Genomic DNA, 18809 nt, shown 5'->3' on the forward strand with positions numbered 1-18809 from the left:
TGGTAAAAGAATGTAAAAGTAGACCACTGAGATGATAAACACATTGCTTATGTTTACTCCATTTCAAAGTATCTGCTTTAAAGAAAGGATATAAATGCTATCTCTCAAACCTATTATCACTAAAAGGCAATGGTGGAGAGTATACTGCAATCCAGCTGATGTCTCAGGTTTTTCAGCTCAGCTGAAGTATGGCTTTCAAAGTATGGTCATTCCAGAGCAACACTGGGCATCCCTGTTCTCTCTGCATTCTCTCACCCAAAGAGTGACACATGCTTCCACAGCCCATTGTCCCAGTCATCCAGAAACAGAAAGAGTACAACCATCTTTCATCTGCTTTTCCAAACAAGTCTGAAATGCATTCCTGTTCCACTGCTTGACACAGCCTGGCTGCTTTAGAGACCACACTTCACATCACCAGTGAGGGGCTGTAAAGACTTAAACAGTATTTGAGACAGGCAAATGTGATTTTAAGACCACAGAAGGACTTTGCCTTGGGATAAGTACAGGATGGAGTGGCAGGATGGCCTGGCCCTAGGCCTGGCACATCCTGGATAATGCATCCAGACAAGGGTTCCCATTTTGGCAAACTGTGGAGCAGCAACTGCTTGCACACCTATTGCTGGTATCACCTCAACCCCTTGTTTACAACTTAATTCAGGCAGTAACAGCATCTCTCAGTAACAGAATTGTAACAGGATCATCAAAAATTACAGAGGTAAAATAACATCACTGTTCATTTGAGGGGGAGAAAAAAAAATCTTCCATGGGATTTACAAGAAATCAAAAGGGGAAAAAAAAAAAAAAAAAAATTCAGACCTAAATAAGTGAAGAATAATACATAATCAGCCTGGTTTGAACTTCTTCGAAAAGCAATTAGACAAGGCTGCAAGAGTCAAAAAAAAGATTACCAGTTTTCTGATGTAACAATTATATATCTACAACTTGAAACTCAGAGAGGAGAAAAAGGAAAATTCCTAAATTTTGGAATATGCTTACTGCAGCTAAGAAATTTAGTCTATATATGCACCAAAATCTTCCAAGATTCCAATCTGTATTGGTACCAAAGTCCTGGTCTAGCATCTGCACTAAAAGGAACAGCATTTCAGCTGAAACTCTCCCCCTCAGCACCCTGATTCCATTAGCAGGCACCCAGGTAGTCAATGTGATTTCAGGAAGCTTTCTTGTGTACTTGAACTCGCACTTAAGAATCTTGCTCAGGTCAGTAGAGTTGCAAGGTCCAAGTGGAACAGCTTTGGCACAGACAGAATATTGGAAAGACTCACTATAGAGGCTCACTCAGGTGTTTACAAGAAAAGTCTGAAGAGCTGTCAAATGATCTGTGGCATTTACAATCATAAATAAAATCACAGAATACATTTGAGTTGGAAGGGACCTTTAAAAGCCATCTTATCCAATCCTCCTGCTATAAGCAGGGACCCCTACAACTAGATCAGGTTGCTCAGAGCCCCATCCAACACCCCTTGGATGTTTCCAGGGGTGGGGAATCCACAACTTCTCCAGACAACCTGTTCCAGTATTTCACCACCCTCACTCTAAAAGCCTTCTTCCTTAGATCCAGTCTGAATTTACCTTCTTTCAGTTTAAAAACATTACCACTCATCCTATCATTTTTCTAGCATTTTCATCTGTAAATTTCTCCTAAAACTCATGAAAATATTTCTGACATGAAAAAGAGTTGTCAAATTACTGTGTCTGCTTCACGACACAACAAGCACACTTTAACAAAGAACATCTTTAAGTAAAAATCAAAATCAGAAATAAGACAGCAGCTAAAGTAGTAATGTACAAACCACCTTTCAGTTAGCCAGCTCAGAGGGTTGCATGTTGCCATCACTATTCTAAACTGCAGAGCAGTCATATCTAAAGAAATGCATCAAATGAAGGACAACTATCAACTTAACGTTAAATCTGATTTAAAAATGGTGCACTTGAATTTCACTATACTTTTTTCATGTACTAGTAGCACAGGAATAGTTTTCTACGTTTACCTGTGAATGTCACACAGTAGCAGAACAGTGTCTGCTCCAGGACTCAGTGTCTTTAAACATTTCTTTTTCCACACTGCCCCTGGTAGGCTGACCTTTCAGCCAAGAGTTTGCCCAGTGAAGCTGAAGCTAGTTGATTTAAGGGATAACATACAGTTCCCTGGGCCACGCTTCCTCTCCCATGCTGCCTTGTAAGAACTTGAAATAGAAGTGAGGATTCCTCATGCCATTGCTCTGTGCCAGCAGCTGGTTTATTTATATTCAAGATCAGATAGGAAGGACCAAAATTACAACTCTCTGAGCAGAACTCACTGTTCAAAATGTTCCAATTGCTTTAGCATCTGGGCACCTCTGAGAACAACTGACTGATGCATCACTATGGCAACACAAAGAAGCCTTGATAACTTGAACTATTAAGACAGTAAGAGGTTCTTAAGTCTTGTATTTCTACAAAATATAGTAAAGCTAATGCAACATCCTAGATAAAGTGGAGGGCTGAGAAGACAAAATAAGGCAGAGCCTCACATTTCCTGTTTTTCACCCTAACCTCACACTGACCATGTGTTTCTCTACCTCAGTGCCTGCTCTGGAGTGGAAAGACAAATAACACAAAGGCTCACTTTTCCTCTTGCCAAATCCATTCCTGGTGAAAACCGAGGTAGGGACTTTGCCCAGTGCACAAGCAACGAGTCAGCAATTACCTGGGTACCACTATGAAATTACTCCCTGATTAAATGGTTTGGGCTTCCAAGAAAAAATAAAGTGGGGAAAAAAGAAATGGCCCTTTGCTCCTGCAATCCTGATAAGATCTAATCACAGAGACTTAAGTCTCATTAAGATTTGCTGCTTACAAAAAAAAAAATACATGAAGCAAATACATTATTTAAAGCCACTAAACAGTTTCCTTCTAAAACAAAATAACATAATTCATCAAATATTATACAAGCAGCATTAAAAGGTGTGTTTTTGTTTTTTTTCTGGCCAGTCTTCACAGCTTCTTATGTCCCAAATGTCTTGGGTGTAATTTTACTGTGGCGTACAAGATAATTATTTTTAGTTACTCATAACTGTTTAACATTTTACTATCATTAATATGCATTTTATCTGGTTCGGATTACACACTTTCTTACATAGCTTTAGAAAGCATTAGTTATTCTAAACATACTGTCCCTGTAGGGTCTGAAGGCAGAAAAGTCTCACTGCAGGACCTTGATGGCTCAGCCCTCTGTGATACACACAATTTTTGGATGTGCAAGTCAAAACCACACAGGTACGCAAAGGTAAGTGTAAAACTCAAAGCAGCAATGTTGTTTTCAACAGGAATTGAGTAACAGTAACTATAATCCACACATGCAGACCAGCTCATACACAGACTTCTGCATTCCAGTCCACGGAATTCAACAAATGCCAAGAGCACATTTAGATTGGAGACAGATGACGCTGGGATACTTAGACACAGGAAGGAGGATCTGTTCTGCTTCCATTAACTGGATATGAAGAAAACTATCTGCATGTAGAAAGCAAGATCAGTATGCTGATATTTCATTCATAACACTGGAGACTTTTCTGAAGCTGCACACTTTCACCTCCCTACAATTACTTTGAAGGTTTCTACAAAACCAAATTCCAGTCGCAAACCTTTTTCAGCAAGATGGTTCTGTTTACTTTCAAATATACTTGTCAGAAACACTTGCTTAAAGGTGCTTCCACACTGATACAGTTTCATATGGGGAAGTTGAAATACACTTAATCTGTTTAAGCACAATCTTCTTTCTCATTTAAAGAATTCCAGAGCCACAGGCTGCATTTCTAAACATGAGTATTGGAAGAGTAGCAGAGGTTAGAGCATGTTTCTGAGATCTCTGAGTGCTCAGGAAAAGTTATGCCTGTGTCCTTAGAAGATAACAAGAAACAGGTTGTAAAACAATAAAAACCCAAACATGCCAAAAATCTGCGAGGTGGCTTCATTCAGCACATGCTAAACAGACACCAGACTTTCCTACTCTGAATTCATAAGGGAATATTAAATGCTGAATCTCATTATAGTAGATGAAAAATCTAATCAAACAACAGTGCAGGTTTCACTCTCAGAGAAGACAAGAAAAAATGTTCTATGCTTCTTTGAACTAATCAGAAAGATTATTCTGGATTTCAGCACAATATTTTACAGCCCATTGCTTTTCCAATCTCTTGGTATTCAGAGAGCCACACAATGGAAGCACTACAACAATTAGATGCTCACAGCATTTCAAACATAAGGCCATTGCAGTAATACCTAGACAAAAGGTAACATACTGTGCTATGTTTTAAGTACAGGCAGTCTAGATGAGATGGATTTATCACCACATTGAAAAAGATACCACAGCCAGGTAGACTTAAGTCATAAATTTGTAGCAAGATCACAACCCATCTAATCTACTCTAATCCACCAGTGGTGTTTTGGATGTTTAAGGGATTTTGGGGGTCTGAAGGGATGTTTCAATTTTCCTACAGTAATAGGCATGCAAGCCAGGATTCCACAGACATTTTAAAGGTAAACTTGTACATACCAAGAGAAGCAGAAAACTAAACATAAATGGTAAGTACAGGAATGATGTTATCCATTGTCATGTTTTTAAATACCTTTCACATGTTCAAAGGCACAGACCTCAAGTTTGTGTTGTGATAAAGCCTTACAAATTGTGTTTTCTTTCTTTTCATGAAAACAAAATTACTTTTATTCTCCAATAACTCAATCATTAAGAAATAATCATTCTGCGTCATATTGCAAGGCAAATGTTACAGCACACTCAGTGGTGATGATTTTCATCTAATGCAAGATATCAAAACACATTTTAATGAAGTAAGCAGAATTGCCCTGGAAGAACACACTACCACACTTTTGAAGATGCCATTATATCTTGTATCACAGATGTAAAATGGTCACTGGAAAATACTGAAAAATATTAGATGAGCTGAGCATTTACAAATCACCTTCTTTACAAAAATCAACTACTTGCAAGAATGAAAGGACTATTTAAACAAAAAGAATCACCTATCAAACCCGATTAAAAGTCATTTCTTGTCACATAAAGGCTCATTCCCTCTATATATGTCATTACCAAAAGTCTGTAAAAATGTAGGCTAATGAACAAGAGCAGCAGATCAGCCTCAGGCCAGTTTCTACTTTTGGAAACACCTATGAAAGCCCTGATGAAAGAGAAAGGAGGGTGTACATGCATATCCATGAGAAGGAATCTGGCCTGGTGTTTAAACAGCACTGGTAAAAGATCATGGTATTTGAATAACTCACTGTTTGGACACATCAGGCATTATCATTTGTTCTTTTTTCTTTGTATCCACTGTCGCCTCTACAGGGGTGAGTACAACAGCAGCACATGACACTATTGACTGGTAGGAGTCTTCCCGGCACACTGTAAAGATAAGAAGTGTCAGTGTTAAACAGTGAACTCAGTTTGCACTTGAAAGGAAAAAAAAAGAAAAGAAAAAAATCGATTCATACTGTGATGAACACAAATGCAGACAATTAATCAGGCTTCACTGTGGTCACCTGCAATGAAAATGCCATTGTTTTTCACAATTCCTAACTTTGCACTTTTTTTGCCACTGACTTATCATTCACTAAGTTTTACCTAGCACAAGATCTGCTGTCAGTCTGCTCCAGCTCACTGGTGTGTCTGAGTCCTAAAAGGACTTATATTTCATAAATGACATCACAATATGATTCACTTCTTAGTTCTTTTTCATAACAGACTGAAAATAAGGGTGAAAATAACGGGTGGTTTCGAGCCAAACCTCCCACCTTCAAAAGTTTCAGACACTGCAAGAAAAATAGATTTAATAAAATCTAATTAGTAATCTATTTTTCACCTTTAACTGTTATGACTCACTTTACTTCAAAAAGGTCAAATCCAAGCAGTCTAGAAGTTATATGTGATATATTGACTCATGTGTTCTTTTAATAAAAATTAGATCTGTATTACTGTGCTAAATGTTACAACTTAGTATTTAGAGCTAGAAGAATGACTGCACATTTGAGCTGAGCATTTGGCTCAATTAGCACAAATAAATTAATATCTAAAAGTTTCTGACCTCTGAACAGACAATTATATATGCTACAAGTCATAAACACTCTTAAATTCTAAATTTTAAGCCTCACTAGTAATTTAGCTTTTAGCAGTAACCACTTCTACTGATTTTGAAGCTATAGATTTATAGCCAAGGTATATCTTTCTAAAAAAAATGAAATCTGGAATTAAGAGTTAGTTTCATTGAACAAAGCATGTCAGCTTCTTATCTTACATTTGGTACTTTGTGAATTACATATAAGCAAGAAGTGTGGTGGTCTATGTTTAAACAGAAAAGACACACAGTATTTTATAACATTCAGAACTATTTCACAGAATGAACACATGCCCACAGATCCAATAACACAGCCTGTGAAACCAGAATGACTGTGCCCAATTTTCAGCAGTTCAAAACCAGAAAGAACACATTTCACAAGTACACATTTATGCAAGACTGGTACAGCTGGGAACACCGAACTGTGACATTTATTTATTATCATTCTGTTCTCCACAACCACGTGCCTCCTTATTGCCCACGGACAACGTACCTTTGGCATAGCCTATGTTTCCCTTCCAAAAGAAGCAAAACTGGAGTAAAATGTTACCCATATTGACCTGACTGGATCAAGAACAGCTAATTGTGCCATTTTACCCCAAGGGCACGAACTGCCTTCAGCCCAAACCCAGCACACACCAACAGGACACACTGGTGCTTCACAAACACCCTGAAACACTACCAGGAACAGGTCAGGTCAGGGCTGGATATTTCTACAACGGTGTTTTTTTGCTTTCTGAGCAGTTCTGAGCCATTCAGCAAGCAGCACAAATGGCTGGAGCACAGGCAGCTCTACCAGGAAACCCTTCAGGGAGTGCTTATTATTGCATTCAATTGATCTGATGTTGTCCAGCATTGTTTATGCTTGTGTTTTAAATATTGATGTGCACACTGTGGTAAGTGACTAAGCCACCCAAGACGCCCAGTACTGAAGCCTTACCTTCCTTTTTTCTTTGGAACCAGCATTACTCAGTACTTTGTCACTATCACAGACACACACCTCCAAAAGATGGTCATACACAAAGAAAACTTGCTATAAAGTTCCTGCATACAAGCAGGATTTATGTTACACCTTGTTGCAAAACAGATTATGATGAAACTAATGCAAAATACACTGAATGAAATAGACAACATAAGAAAAAATGGAATTTGAGGTGATTTTACATCTTACTGTATTACGTACTACCAGCAGACCATCTACTAGCGTAATTCTCCTTGGTAGGCATCAAGTAATTTACAAAACAGTATTTTCTTATTGCAACCAGGTACTGAGTATGTGCAAAGAAGAATATTTATGTCTCCTTGTCTCTTTATTTACAGTCAAAGAATTGCAAAAAAATAGGCTTGTCATAGTGCACCACTGATATTCAGTACCTGAATCTTAACCAGAAACACTGATAAAACAGGGAACATAAAGGATGAAGCAAACACATATTTTTCTTCAGAAGACCCGTCTTACTACTAGAATATAAAGTTATTACTTTAGCATTTGTAAAAGGTCTGGTGACAAGCATCACAGGGGAGGGTTTGCCCTAGTTCAGGCACTGTCCATCAGAGCAGTTACAAAGATAAAAGAGGGAATCACGAGTAAGAGAGAAGACACTGCAAGTCTCCCACTCCTTACAGGAATTTCATAAAGGAATAAAACTGTGAAATTGTTGTTGTTTAATAATTAATGCTATACAGGAGTTTATAATCCCCTAAATTACAGCTGAAGACAAACACAGTGGTCACCCAGTGACTGGAGCTCATGGAATGTATTATCCCTCCCCCATTCTAGACAGCAATACCCTTCAGTCTCGCTTTTGAAAATCACTACAATTCCTCCTTTTATCTCAACTCTCTGTGCACAGTCCTAATTTTACTGTCTCATAATGACTTGACTAAAATGTTATGAAATAGTGGTGGCACAGCAGCAAGTAATTTTCACCTACTGGAGTGTATGCTCTTACTATCTGTTCATAACTTGCATTCAAATAATGAGAATGTGCTTGAACATGAACTCTCAACTTTAACACTGATGGGGATGGGCATTGTTTTACTTAAGACTGTTTGCATTTTACAATTCAAACTCAACTCTTAAGTGTAGCTTCATTTCTACAACTTCATTTTTTAATCTACAAGTGGCCTGCATCACCCCAAAAAAGACTATTCATGATGTCTACATGCTGTAGTCTTTATGACTCAAAATCTGTTTGATCCTCAAAACATCACAAACATCAGAAAAACAATTACTCTAAGAGATCACTCCTTTTAATCCTAAATCCTCTCATGTATCTAACTTGCTCCTTAACATCCAGCAAGAGTTTAGAAATGTTTAGCATTCCCCTATGAATTGGTAAGGAAAGCAGAATTTTCAGTCATCTGAGTTAGTGTTTGGCGAAGCCATCAATGTAATCAGCTGTCTGAGCCTACTACATCATTCCTGATGCATACATGCAGAATGGTGGAAAAAACTGTACAAGTTACCAACAACAAGAGGAAAAATCAGCTCATTTTGTACTACCTGTAGAGGTTTCTTTAAGAAACCAACATCTAGTATCTCAGAATGTGTTACATACTGAATACCTACAGGGTTAAAAAAAAAAAGAGCAAGTTGCATGCAAGTGAGACAGTATTTTTCAGTCCTTTATTCACAATTCAACCATTACATGAACAAGCTAATAATTGTAGTGAAATAACACAACTGGAGGAACATCTATGTGTTGTCATTAAAGAAACTTATTTTTCTTAGCCATACAAAAGGCACTACCTACAAATTACAAGTCATGTAAAGGAGAACTCTACAGAAAGGGAAAACAAACTGTTTTAACTTCATAGACTACTATTATAAAAGGTTTGTACTACTTTTGAAGCTGCAAGGTTTCTCCCCAGATCCTTCAGTTTAATGATGCATGCAGTTTGTTTTCTTCCATCGCCAAGTGTTTTAAAAGTACCCCATATATTTATCACTAGGAATGCTGGCTTGAATTTACCCCAGCTGGTTTAGGCAGTCCCTGAACATCATTCACTATCAAAACAGGTCTTTACATCTGGAGAAGAAAAACATTAGTTGTTTTTTTTTTTTCTTTACTGTTTCTTTCAAGAATAATAAGAATGACTAATTAAACATTTTTCTTCTAATTTGAACCAACCAGTGAAAGTTTTTTAATTCCCTAAATTTTAGGACAGTAGGAGGCCTCCAACAGCTATTGAACAGAATGTATTTCTCCAGAGAATAAGAAGGGTTTTAAGCCCTAGGGATGTCACTTACATCATCCATTTCAAACATTTAATTGTACACACTTTACCCCCCCCCCCCTTTTTTTTTTTAATTGAGGAGAAAGGAAATCTGCTTATCACTGCTTGCTATCAAAAAAAAGTCTCCCTTGACACAAGATGCAAGATGAAATTAGCAGCAAGTACTACCTGCTTAGAGAAAACAAAAGGGAAATGTTCATATGCAGTGTGCAATGAAGCATGAGGGAATCATGCCACAGGGACACAAAAACAGTGAAGTATTTCTGGATTTCAAAAAGGTGGCCACTTATCCTGACAATCCAAAGTATTCACATTTATACCTATGAAGTTTTAAATTATCATCTCCCATCATTCAAGAGACAGATCAAATCTGGAAACAGATGCTGTTTTATACCAAAAATCCTTCTGCTTTGGCAAAAAACTAGGCAAGCAGCCAGAAGCATGGAAGGCACTAAATGCTTTACACTGAAAAAATCAGTCAGCTTCCACTGTAGGAGACAGGGGATTAGAGCATGAGGAAGCAACATCTGGATCCCAAGTATCCAATCCCACATCCCTTTTACTACCAAAGGACAGACATTATATTTTAATAACTATGGAACACAAATTCTCATTGCAGGCACTTTTGAGAACATTTTGGCACACAGTTTTCTAAATACCTCTCTGACATGAAAAGGATCAAGAAATGAGTCACCCTCTGAGGTGCTCTAAGCAAAGGACAAGCAAGAGCTGCAAAATATGTAATCCCTATCCAGGTTCTTCAGACAAGGGCAATTCAGGACAAAGAACTGTTACACTTAAAACAGAGCTTTTGCTAAAACTAACTAAACCCAAACCACAAACACACCAACCAACCAAAAAGGAAGAGTGGATACACTGTAAATTCCTTCAGTATAGTGGAACAAGTGAAGAGCTGAGGAAAGAAAAAGAACATTTACAACATGGAACTCAAGTTATTTAGCCAGAACAGCTGCTGACATTAGAAACAGCATATAAGAGAGGATCTTGAAATCCAGTCTATTAATTCCAGTATGTCCTGGAAGAACTGTGACTAACCACCATGTTAATCCCCTCCTGATACCTGCATATCAAATATGGCCTCGGATAGTCCTGGGACACTCCCAGAACTCAGAAAAGAACCAGCATTCTGACTTGCCTCTCCATTAATGCCAAACATCACCTGCATGAAACACTTGAGCAAAATCAAGTGTATAAATTCAGTTCCATCATCTCCTTCTCAGCTCCAGAAGCACAAAAAAGTATTTTACTACTTTATTATTAAACCCTAAAGCCTAAGGAGGCTTTCAGTCTCTTTAAAGCAACACAAAAGGTCAAGGTACTTTATGTGAAAGCTATTTTTGTCCATCTACTTATATTAAAAAAACTCAATATTAAAAAAATAATAATTAAAATGCATATTTTTCCTGCTGCTTGATCCTAGATTTGATGATGGTCTTTGGAGAAAAAGGAAAGTAAATGGACCTCTATTTTTTATTAGTTCAACAGTTATTCTAGGGCCTCTTGTTCCCTAGAAACAGCTACATTTCACAGTATTGGCCAAGTGAATACTTAAGAGAATGAGTGTATATGCCCACAGTCCCCAAAGGGTATGCTGTAATAATTTTGCAATAAAACCACAGGCCTGGTTCTTAAACACAGTCACAATCAGAAATTTTGTAATAGCAACAATTACAGGCCCATTATGGGCAAATGAATTACTTTCTATCAGGTTCTTATGTTTCATGGCTCTTTTATACAAAGGCTGCACTCGCATATCTGCTTTGTGCTATCTACACTGGCACACAAACATGAAGGGTACAAAATGCAGCATATTAAGCAGGAGCCAGGGAATTCCTCTCACACACCAGCAGTTCTGCAGTGATTATCTGCACCCTTGCTTTTGTGTCCTAAGTTTGTTTGTTGTCACAAGCCACTGTGACAATACAGCAAGAGCCACAAGTGAAATTTAGGTCTGGTGACTTGTACTCCATGCATAATTAATTAAACTGCAATTTTTCACTGTTCATGCATAATGGAATGCTGAATGAAAGGGTATGCCTGATCACCTACAGACCAACCCTGCAGCCATGGTAAGAGATGGAAACACCAATTCCTAAAATAATCACATAGGTAATGACAAAACTGATGACCCACTTCTTGCATATTTTCTGTTAACTCCACTGTATTGAGAAAATGACTGCAGTTTGGTTTCTCCTGAGGCAGAAAGATGCCACAGGGTAGCACTTTAACTCCTGATCAGTCTTCTCAAGCAGCCTGCCCCAGCTTACAGTGACTTGCAGACTTTCTTCTACAATGTGGTTGCGCCTATATTGACTAATCCCTCAGGGATTTTATGAATTTGTTCAGTTACTTATGTTCCTGAGTGAACTTGTAGCATCCACAATACCCTGTAGACTTCCAAAGTTGAATGTAAGTTATGTGAAGAAATATTCCTATCAGTCCACTTTAAACTTGCCACCAGCTTGTTTCAAACCCCAGTTTTAGTCTTTGTGAAGACAATGCACAATTCCCCCTTCACCTTCCACTCTGGATTTTACAGACTTTTCTTGGATACCTAGCCAGCCATTTCTTTTACAGGCTGCATTATCTGCTTTTGCTCCTGTTTAAAACGTGTTCCATAGCTCTGGTCACCCTGCCGACTTCTCCACAACAAACCATTCCTTGTTGCAGTTCCTGCAATGATGGATCACTGTAGCAAAGCCAAGAGAAACTGTAACTGCATTTACTGAAAAATAAGTGGGTTCGTTTTTCACCTCTAACTACTCAACACCTAAAACATTCTAAGTATATCTATTTGTGCTTGAGGCTGCTTCTGAGATACTTTCTTATTCACAGCAAACTACTTAAAGCAAATATTGTTCCAAGCAGGGAACACAGGTATTGAAAAAACAGCCTTTAAAAAAAAAGGCACATTCTGTATCCAGTAGGTAGATACTGCTTCTCAATGTCCAAAAACACTGGTTTAGTGTTAATAATAGAACTTTTAAAATGAGGACTAACTTTCATTAGCTTTTGGCAACACTATCAGTCAGGATGATGTCACAGACTTGTATTTTTAGCCCTCTAGTCTATGACTTGTTCTGTGAAGTATGAGTAAGAACTGTGTGCATAAATACACAACTGTGTGAGGGAAAGGTTACAATGAAAGACTAATGATCTGATTCCCACCAATCATATCTAATTCTGCCAAATTCCAGGAAGTCTCATAACTGAACAGTGTGAGTATCTATTAGAATAAAAAGTGGAAGCTTAGTCATTTGGTCTAGAATGCATGGTGCTAATCACCATGTGGGCCAAACAACAACATCTGTTTATTCCCAAAGAAGCTTTGAAGACAACAGGTTAAATTCATTAAATTAATTTACCAGAGAATACAGCTGCAGATCGGTTCATGGGGGAAATGTGGCTCACCCAGACCTCCCCTTCTGGTAGCCTCTACCATTCTTGGCAAGGCTGCCTCACTGGGTAATAAGAAAGAAAAACACCACAGATCCTGGGTGATGGAAGGAAACACAACAGCCTAAAACTCCAGTGTTCCTGCAAGAATGGAAAATGTAATACTGAAAGTGCCAGTTTCAGGTGCAACCATTAAGCCATGCCCTGGTGATAGCCATAAGGTACCAGAAACTTTGTCTCTCTCCCTACAGGAGGAAATGGAGGAAATCCCAACAGGGATTCCACCACTCGCAAGAGCCGTCTACCTCAAAGTTCCATTTTCGGCCCAGAAAAGAATAATAGTTTTAGTTCTGCTTTTGATCACATTTGGGTTTCTATTTATGTTATGTGATGCCTTCAAGAAGAGGAGAGAAAAAGGAGTGACTGTGACACTGGAATCTTAAAAGAAGGAATATAAAAAAGCCTGCAGGGCATTTCTGTAGGCATAATACAATTCCCTGAAGGAATGACTACTCTAACAACAATATCCTCGACTGTCACTCACTGCAAGTAAAACTGTCAAAACTCAATAGCAACTATTTTCAGGAGCACAGTCTCCTGGCTGCAACTATTATTCTTGGCCTAGCTGAAATAAAGACTGACAGGCAAGCAAGATTAATTTATTGAGGTTTATAATGAATGGTTGTAGTCACAAGACATTTACTTAAGCAATTAATACACAGATAAACCTCCAAAAGTACAGCTTCTCAAGAGATATTATTAAATAAAATCGCAACAACAGGCTTCCTTGCCGATCCTAAAAGCTCACCAGGTATTTTTGTTTAGCAGGAGTGTGAGGCTATTTGGTTTTCTGTTACAGCTGTGCTGGCAGTCACTAGCAGGAGCATCAAGTACAGGTGCTGGTAGAGCTGTACATTTTTTCAGCTGCAGAATGACATCCTTTGTCAACCCCAGTGACAAGCAACTCAGTGATCAGTCCCTACAGCAGCACGTCAGTGATAGCTGTTCCAGATTCATTTCTGCCTTCACAGAAGTCACTCACATACCAAACATTGGAAATGTACACCAGACTTTGAAACGAATAGAGGACCCATAACAAAGAAGACCTCACTCTTTTCTCAGGGAGGATATTTTTCACATTTATTATAAAATGCAAGCCATTTATTTTATACCTTTGCTTTCTTTAAGGTGATACATTCATACAGGAAAGCAAATTCAGCCCAAGTGTCTCTGCAGTTATTTAATAAACCTGAAAACCAGCACGCACAAGCAAGCAGCTGGCTACTGCTCCAGCTGACTGCTCCAGCGTAAGCACAAAGCAGGGGAGAAATGAGGAAATGGGTCGGTCATCATCCACAGCCTGATCAGGCAGTACTCCCTCAGCAAAGGGACTAGCCAGCAGGAGCTCCTAGTGACACACCTCTGAACCAAGAGGAGAAATGGAGAGGCTTTAAGGAAGAGCATGTTAAAGCATGGGATAAGACAGAATACACAGCACCTTCCTCCTTTGTGCACCTATGGCAGGCACCCACTAAACCTAGGTGTGAAGGAAGAACACCTGGATGTTCAAAGGGCTGCCAAGAGAAGGCTCCCCACAGGTGTGTTGCAACAGAAAGCAAAAGATGGACTCAGAAGATAATCAGTACAGCAACTTGTAGGCTGTTCACACTGCTTTTCATGCAGTACCAGGGAAATCATGTTCACAAGTTGGCTAGGTGACAAGAAAGGTTAGTGGCAGTTGTGGAATGATACATAGCCTACCATGCCACAAGGAAAACTAGGAAAGAGAACTACTTGATGTACCTGCAGTTTTAAAAGTCAGCCTATTTGCACAGCTTGCAGATTTTGCTATTCATTGTACTCACTGCCTATGATTTACTAGATTTCAAGGCCAAAAGGAACTACTGGGACCATCTCATCTGACATGCGGCACAGGCACATCCTGTGGTTCTTCCAGAAGTTCAATATTATAGTCCTGATGCAAAACTTCAAAGAGTATAGGTCACTGCTATGCCAGGTTTGTAAGTGATTTGAGGAGTTCCTCCAATTAATGATCAAAATAACGACATAATTTTTTCCAATTGATTTTCAGAAGTACAGACTTCTAGCCATACATCTATGCTGCAGATAAAGCATATGCCAAGTAACACATATGCATCTTTCTGAAAAGCCATAAAACAATCAATCATTATGCTGATGCCTCTTCACAGTTTCTCTAGAAGTTTCCACTATTCTAAAAAAACCCCAAATTTGCTAAGGCCTGAAATCCAACCAAGTTTCGAGAGCAATACATTTTACCTTAAAGACAAATACATTGAAATAGGAATAGATTGTGCTTGGCAAAAATGGTCGGGATCAAAATGACAGGAATGTGAGACAAGCTCAGCAATTCTGAAGAGCCATTAAACCAGATCATTATAACAAACACTGTTTAAATTGAGCCAAATGCAGGATTACAGCCCTAGAAAGAAAGAATGCAGACTATCACTATGCCTCTGAAGTGCAGTTTTGGTTCAGAGCAAACCAGCAACTCAGTGTGCTGCCACTGCAAAAACGTCCAACATAAGCACTGGTTATACAAACATGGAATCGGTGACTCTGAAGTCAGGCTCAACTCAGTTACCATTTCAACTTCTCAAAAAGATGACTGAAAGATACACTACATTGTACGTGATCCTGTTGGATGGGTGAAAATTCCAGACCTCCTTAAATAAGAAGAAGTCAAACAGAAGCATTAAAAGCAATTAAATTATTGGGGAGAAAAAAAACCACGCACACTAAACAAAACTGGTGACTGTCTGCCTACAGACATATTTAAATTAAGATTAAAACTAATTCGTGTGTTCTCAAGTATATATTTTAAAGTTGCATAGCACAACTTGGCAAACTATAATCACCTTGCTATTTGGGAGGCTGGACTTGAACTGAGGTCTCCACTGTTAGGGTCACCAAAGTGGGCTGTTCCAAGTAACGCTTCAAGGGTGTGACATACATGCTCCAGTTGTACTGATCTTTAAGCCAGTGTTTTTAATTACACAAGTAGTCATGGCAAGCAAAAGAGCATTAGCAAATATAGAAGCATTTTGGAGGCTGTTTTCTTTAAGAAAGTTATCTAAACCATTTCCCCCTAACCCTGATTTTCCAATCTGATATGGATACTTACACTGCAGTCCCACAGAACTCAGTGGGGGGAAAGAAGAATCATGTATAAGAAAATGAGATCTAAAACTATATGGGGTTAATTTCTTAAAAAAATATTTTCCTCTGCACAGGTAATAACATGCAGATGTCTGTTAAATGACCAAATACTGCCACCCATGTGAAAATGTATGAAAAACTTGAGAGCAGACCACCACAGGACAATGATGAATCATTCACACAGACTGACGCTGCAAACAGAATAACAAGAATTCAGTGGTGTCTACCCAGGCCTGTATTAGATTTGCTCTAACCTCATTAAATAGTAAAAAAAAAAAATTACCAAAAAGCAATTCAAATTCCTAACATGAATCAAATAAAAATTTAAGCTGCAAAGAAATTCAGTTGCTTTTCTTTGTGTTATGGGTCAAGTTCTTCACAGAAGGCAGTCATACAAACCTTTGAAGCAATGCAGCAGCAAAAGCTAAGCCATTACAAATTCATCAGCTTCTGTTCAGATTCTACCAGTCATACCAAATTCAAAGCAAAGAATGAACAAATAAGTCAGTTTTCTTCCAGTGACAAAGAACCATTTGGAGACTAGATAATAAGAAAATAAGCATTTGCATATTATCCCTCAACTTTGATTTAAACACCTTTCCTCTGGTTTTGGCTCTGAAAAGGAAATAGTGCCATTTAGTGGTCAGGTAGATTTGCTGCACTTTTTAAACTGAATGCAGTAGTGCACAGTGACAATATTAGCACGGGAATTGCAAATGCTGAGCGTTGGCACAGTCACTAATACTGTTGTTTTTACTTGAGGAAATACCATAAATGTTTTTTTGAGAAGTATGATGTTTTATTCAAAGCATGATTTAGAACCTGCGCTAAATGCTTTTGCCTTGTCTCCCCTCAGCGGTGAAGAGCTACATGCTTTTCTGCCTGCTCTCCACCAGGTGATAAACAGGGCTCTAAATTTTATGAATACAGAAGAGGATACTGGGAAATGTTGTAGGAGCTGGCAGGAAGGTAACTCAAAAACCTGTTCCACAGAAAAAGTCGTTATGCTCTAACCCAGGAGAAGATGCACAGAAAAGAGGAGCAAAACCCACATTACTGATTTGCACTAAATAACACTCCACTGAAGATAAAAATTAATTTGCCAGATTCACCTGGAGCTTTCTCTGGATTCACCAACATCAGAATTTCTGAACCCAAGGTGAACTGGTTAACTAGAAGCAAAAAGATGAAGGCTCAATTCTCAAATAGCGCCATTTGTCAAAGCAGATGAAGAGTGTTCATGAATATGGAAGACTGGTTGGGCATCTGTGAATCCAGCAAAATCTGGCCTAATGACTATTTAAATAGTGACAACACATTCACATCCCCACGTTCCACTTTCCCATGAGAAATCTTCAATCTTTACTTCAGATGTCATGCTGGAGGCATCCAAGGAACCAGCCAAGTACAACAGATCCTGCTGAAAGTTGCCAGAGTGCAAGAGGACCAGATTTCTAGAGGTACCTAAAAATTAAGACAAACCACTTCTTTCCCAATCCACAGTGATTCTGGAGTGATCTTTTACCTGCATATAAGGGAATGTGGCCTTACAAAAGCTCAGCTATACCCATCAGACTTCATCACTTCCTTTCAAGTGACAAGACTCTCCCCTACTGCATATTTATGCAGCTGGCTCCTAAAGGGTGACACACAGAAACAAGCATGCGCAAAAGTCCAAGCTCCAGAAAAAGTTGTAACCTACACAGACAATCAGAAAAAATTTACTCCAAATTTTCTAAAATGTAGAGCACTCAAAGACACTGTTCCATTCTCACCCAAATGTCAACAGCCATCTCCCGCACAACGTAATTTAAAATCCTGGCACCCACAGGAAGGAGTCCCACTAACTTCAAGAATACTCCAGACACCAGGGCATAAATGTTACCCTTGTCTCTTCAAAGGGAGGGTGACTAATGGGATCTTCAGTATGCAGTGCACTTCCTTGCATTTTGGAGCACATGGCCACCAATTCTGGAACCTCCTTCCCACCAGTTCTCTAAGCCACTGCTTTTAAGAAGGTAATTTACTTCACTCTCTACTGAACAATTATGCTCTTAGCTGATTAGAATTTAAGAGCAGCCCTAAGATTAACACTTGACATTTGCTAGAAGCCCTCAAATTTAAAAACAAGGATTATTTGGAAGTCACCCAATATTTTAAATATCATATGTATTAATCAAAATAAAGCTTCACTTCTGACAAAAACTTAAATATAAATGTTATGAACGGCAGTTAATCTACAAAAATATTCAAAATATAAAGATTCAAAAGGTGAAGGAAACACACTTAACACATCATCTTCCTTAAAAACATGTTGCCTCTTGTAATTGTCCTATATTGTTAATTTGTATCTACCAGTGGCATTTGAACTAGCTAGATGCTTTATACACTCAACAGCATAAAAAAAGCTGGAGAATTAGCTATCTAAATTATCCTTATTGCATTTGAACGAGTAATTCCTGTACTCTGATGTGAGAAGCCATGCATAAATGCGCTAAAGCACCTATTCACATCTAAAAAGCGGGCAACACATTTTCTACTCAGCAAAGATTTCTCACTGCATGCTTTTACTTTTTCTTCATATATTCACTATCTCTTTACTGGCTTTGGTGTTAAGAGTTACTGCCTAGTTAAGAACATAAAGCATAAAATACTGTTATGAGATAGCTGCAATCCCCTGAGATTAAACACATGATCAAGGTTTCATTTGACTACATTTCCCTGTCAGCCTCTGTACCAGTGTTCCAGCACTATGGATGGCAATGATTATGTACAGAACTGCTACCCACAGATGAAAATGCTAAAAAAGAGCAGTAAATTAAAGTT

At 38.5% G+C, this 18809-nt stretch overlaps 1 protein-coding gene across 3 annotated transcripts in view; it reads right to left on the reverse strand.

Moving 5' to 3' along the window:
- CCSER1 (coiled-coil serine rich protein 1) overlaps window positions 1-18809 on the reverse strand; it is a 530723-nt gene that overhangs the window by 440055 nt on the left and 71859 nt on the right. For all 3 annotated transcript variants that reach the window (XM_062493841.1, XM_062493840.1, XM_062493842.1), the window contains exon 4: window positions 5299-5419. In XM_062493841.1, coding sequence (XP_062349825.1) covers window positions 5299-5419 — 121 coding nt within the window. The remainder of the gene's footprint in view (window positions 1-5298; window positions 5420-18809) is intronic.

This window comes from Cinclus cinclus, chromosome 5, assembly GCF_963662255.1.
Source record: "Cinclus cinclus chromosome 5, bCinCin1.1, whole genome shotgun sequence".
In the NCBI taxonomy this organism is placed as follows: domain Eukaryota; kingdom Metazoa; phylum Chordata; class Aves; order Passeriformes; family Cinclidae; genus Cinclus; species Cinclus cinclus.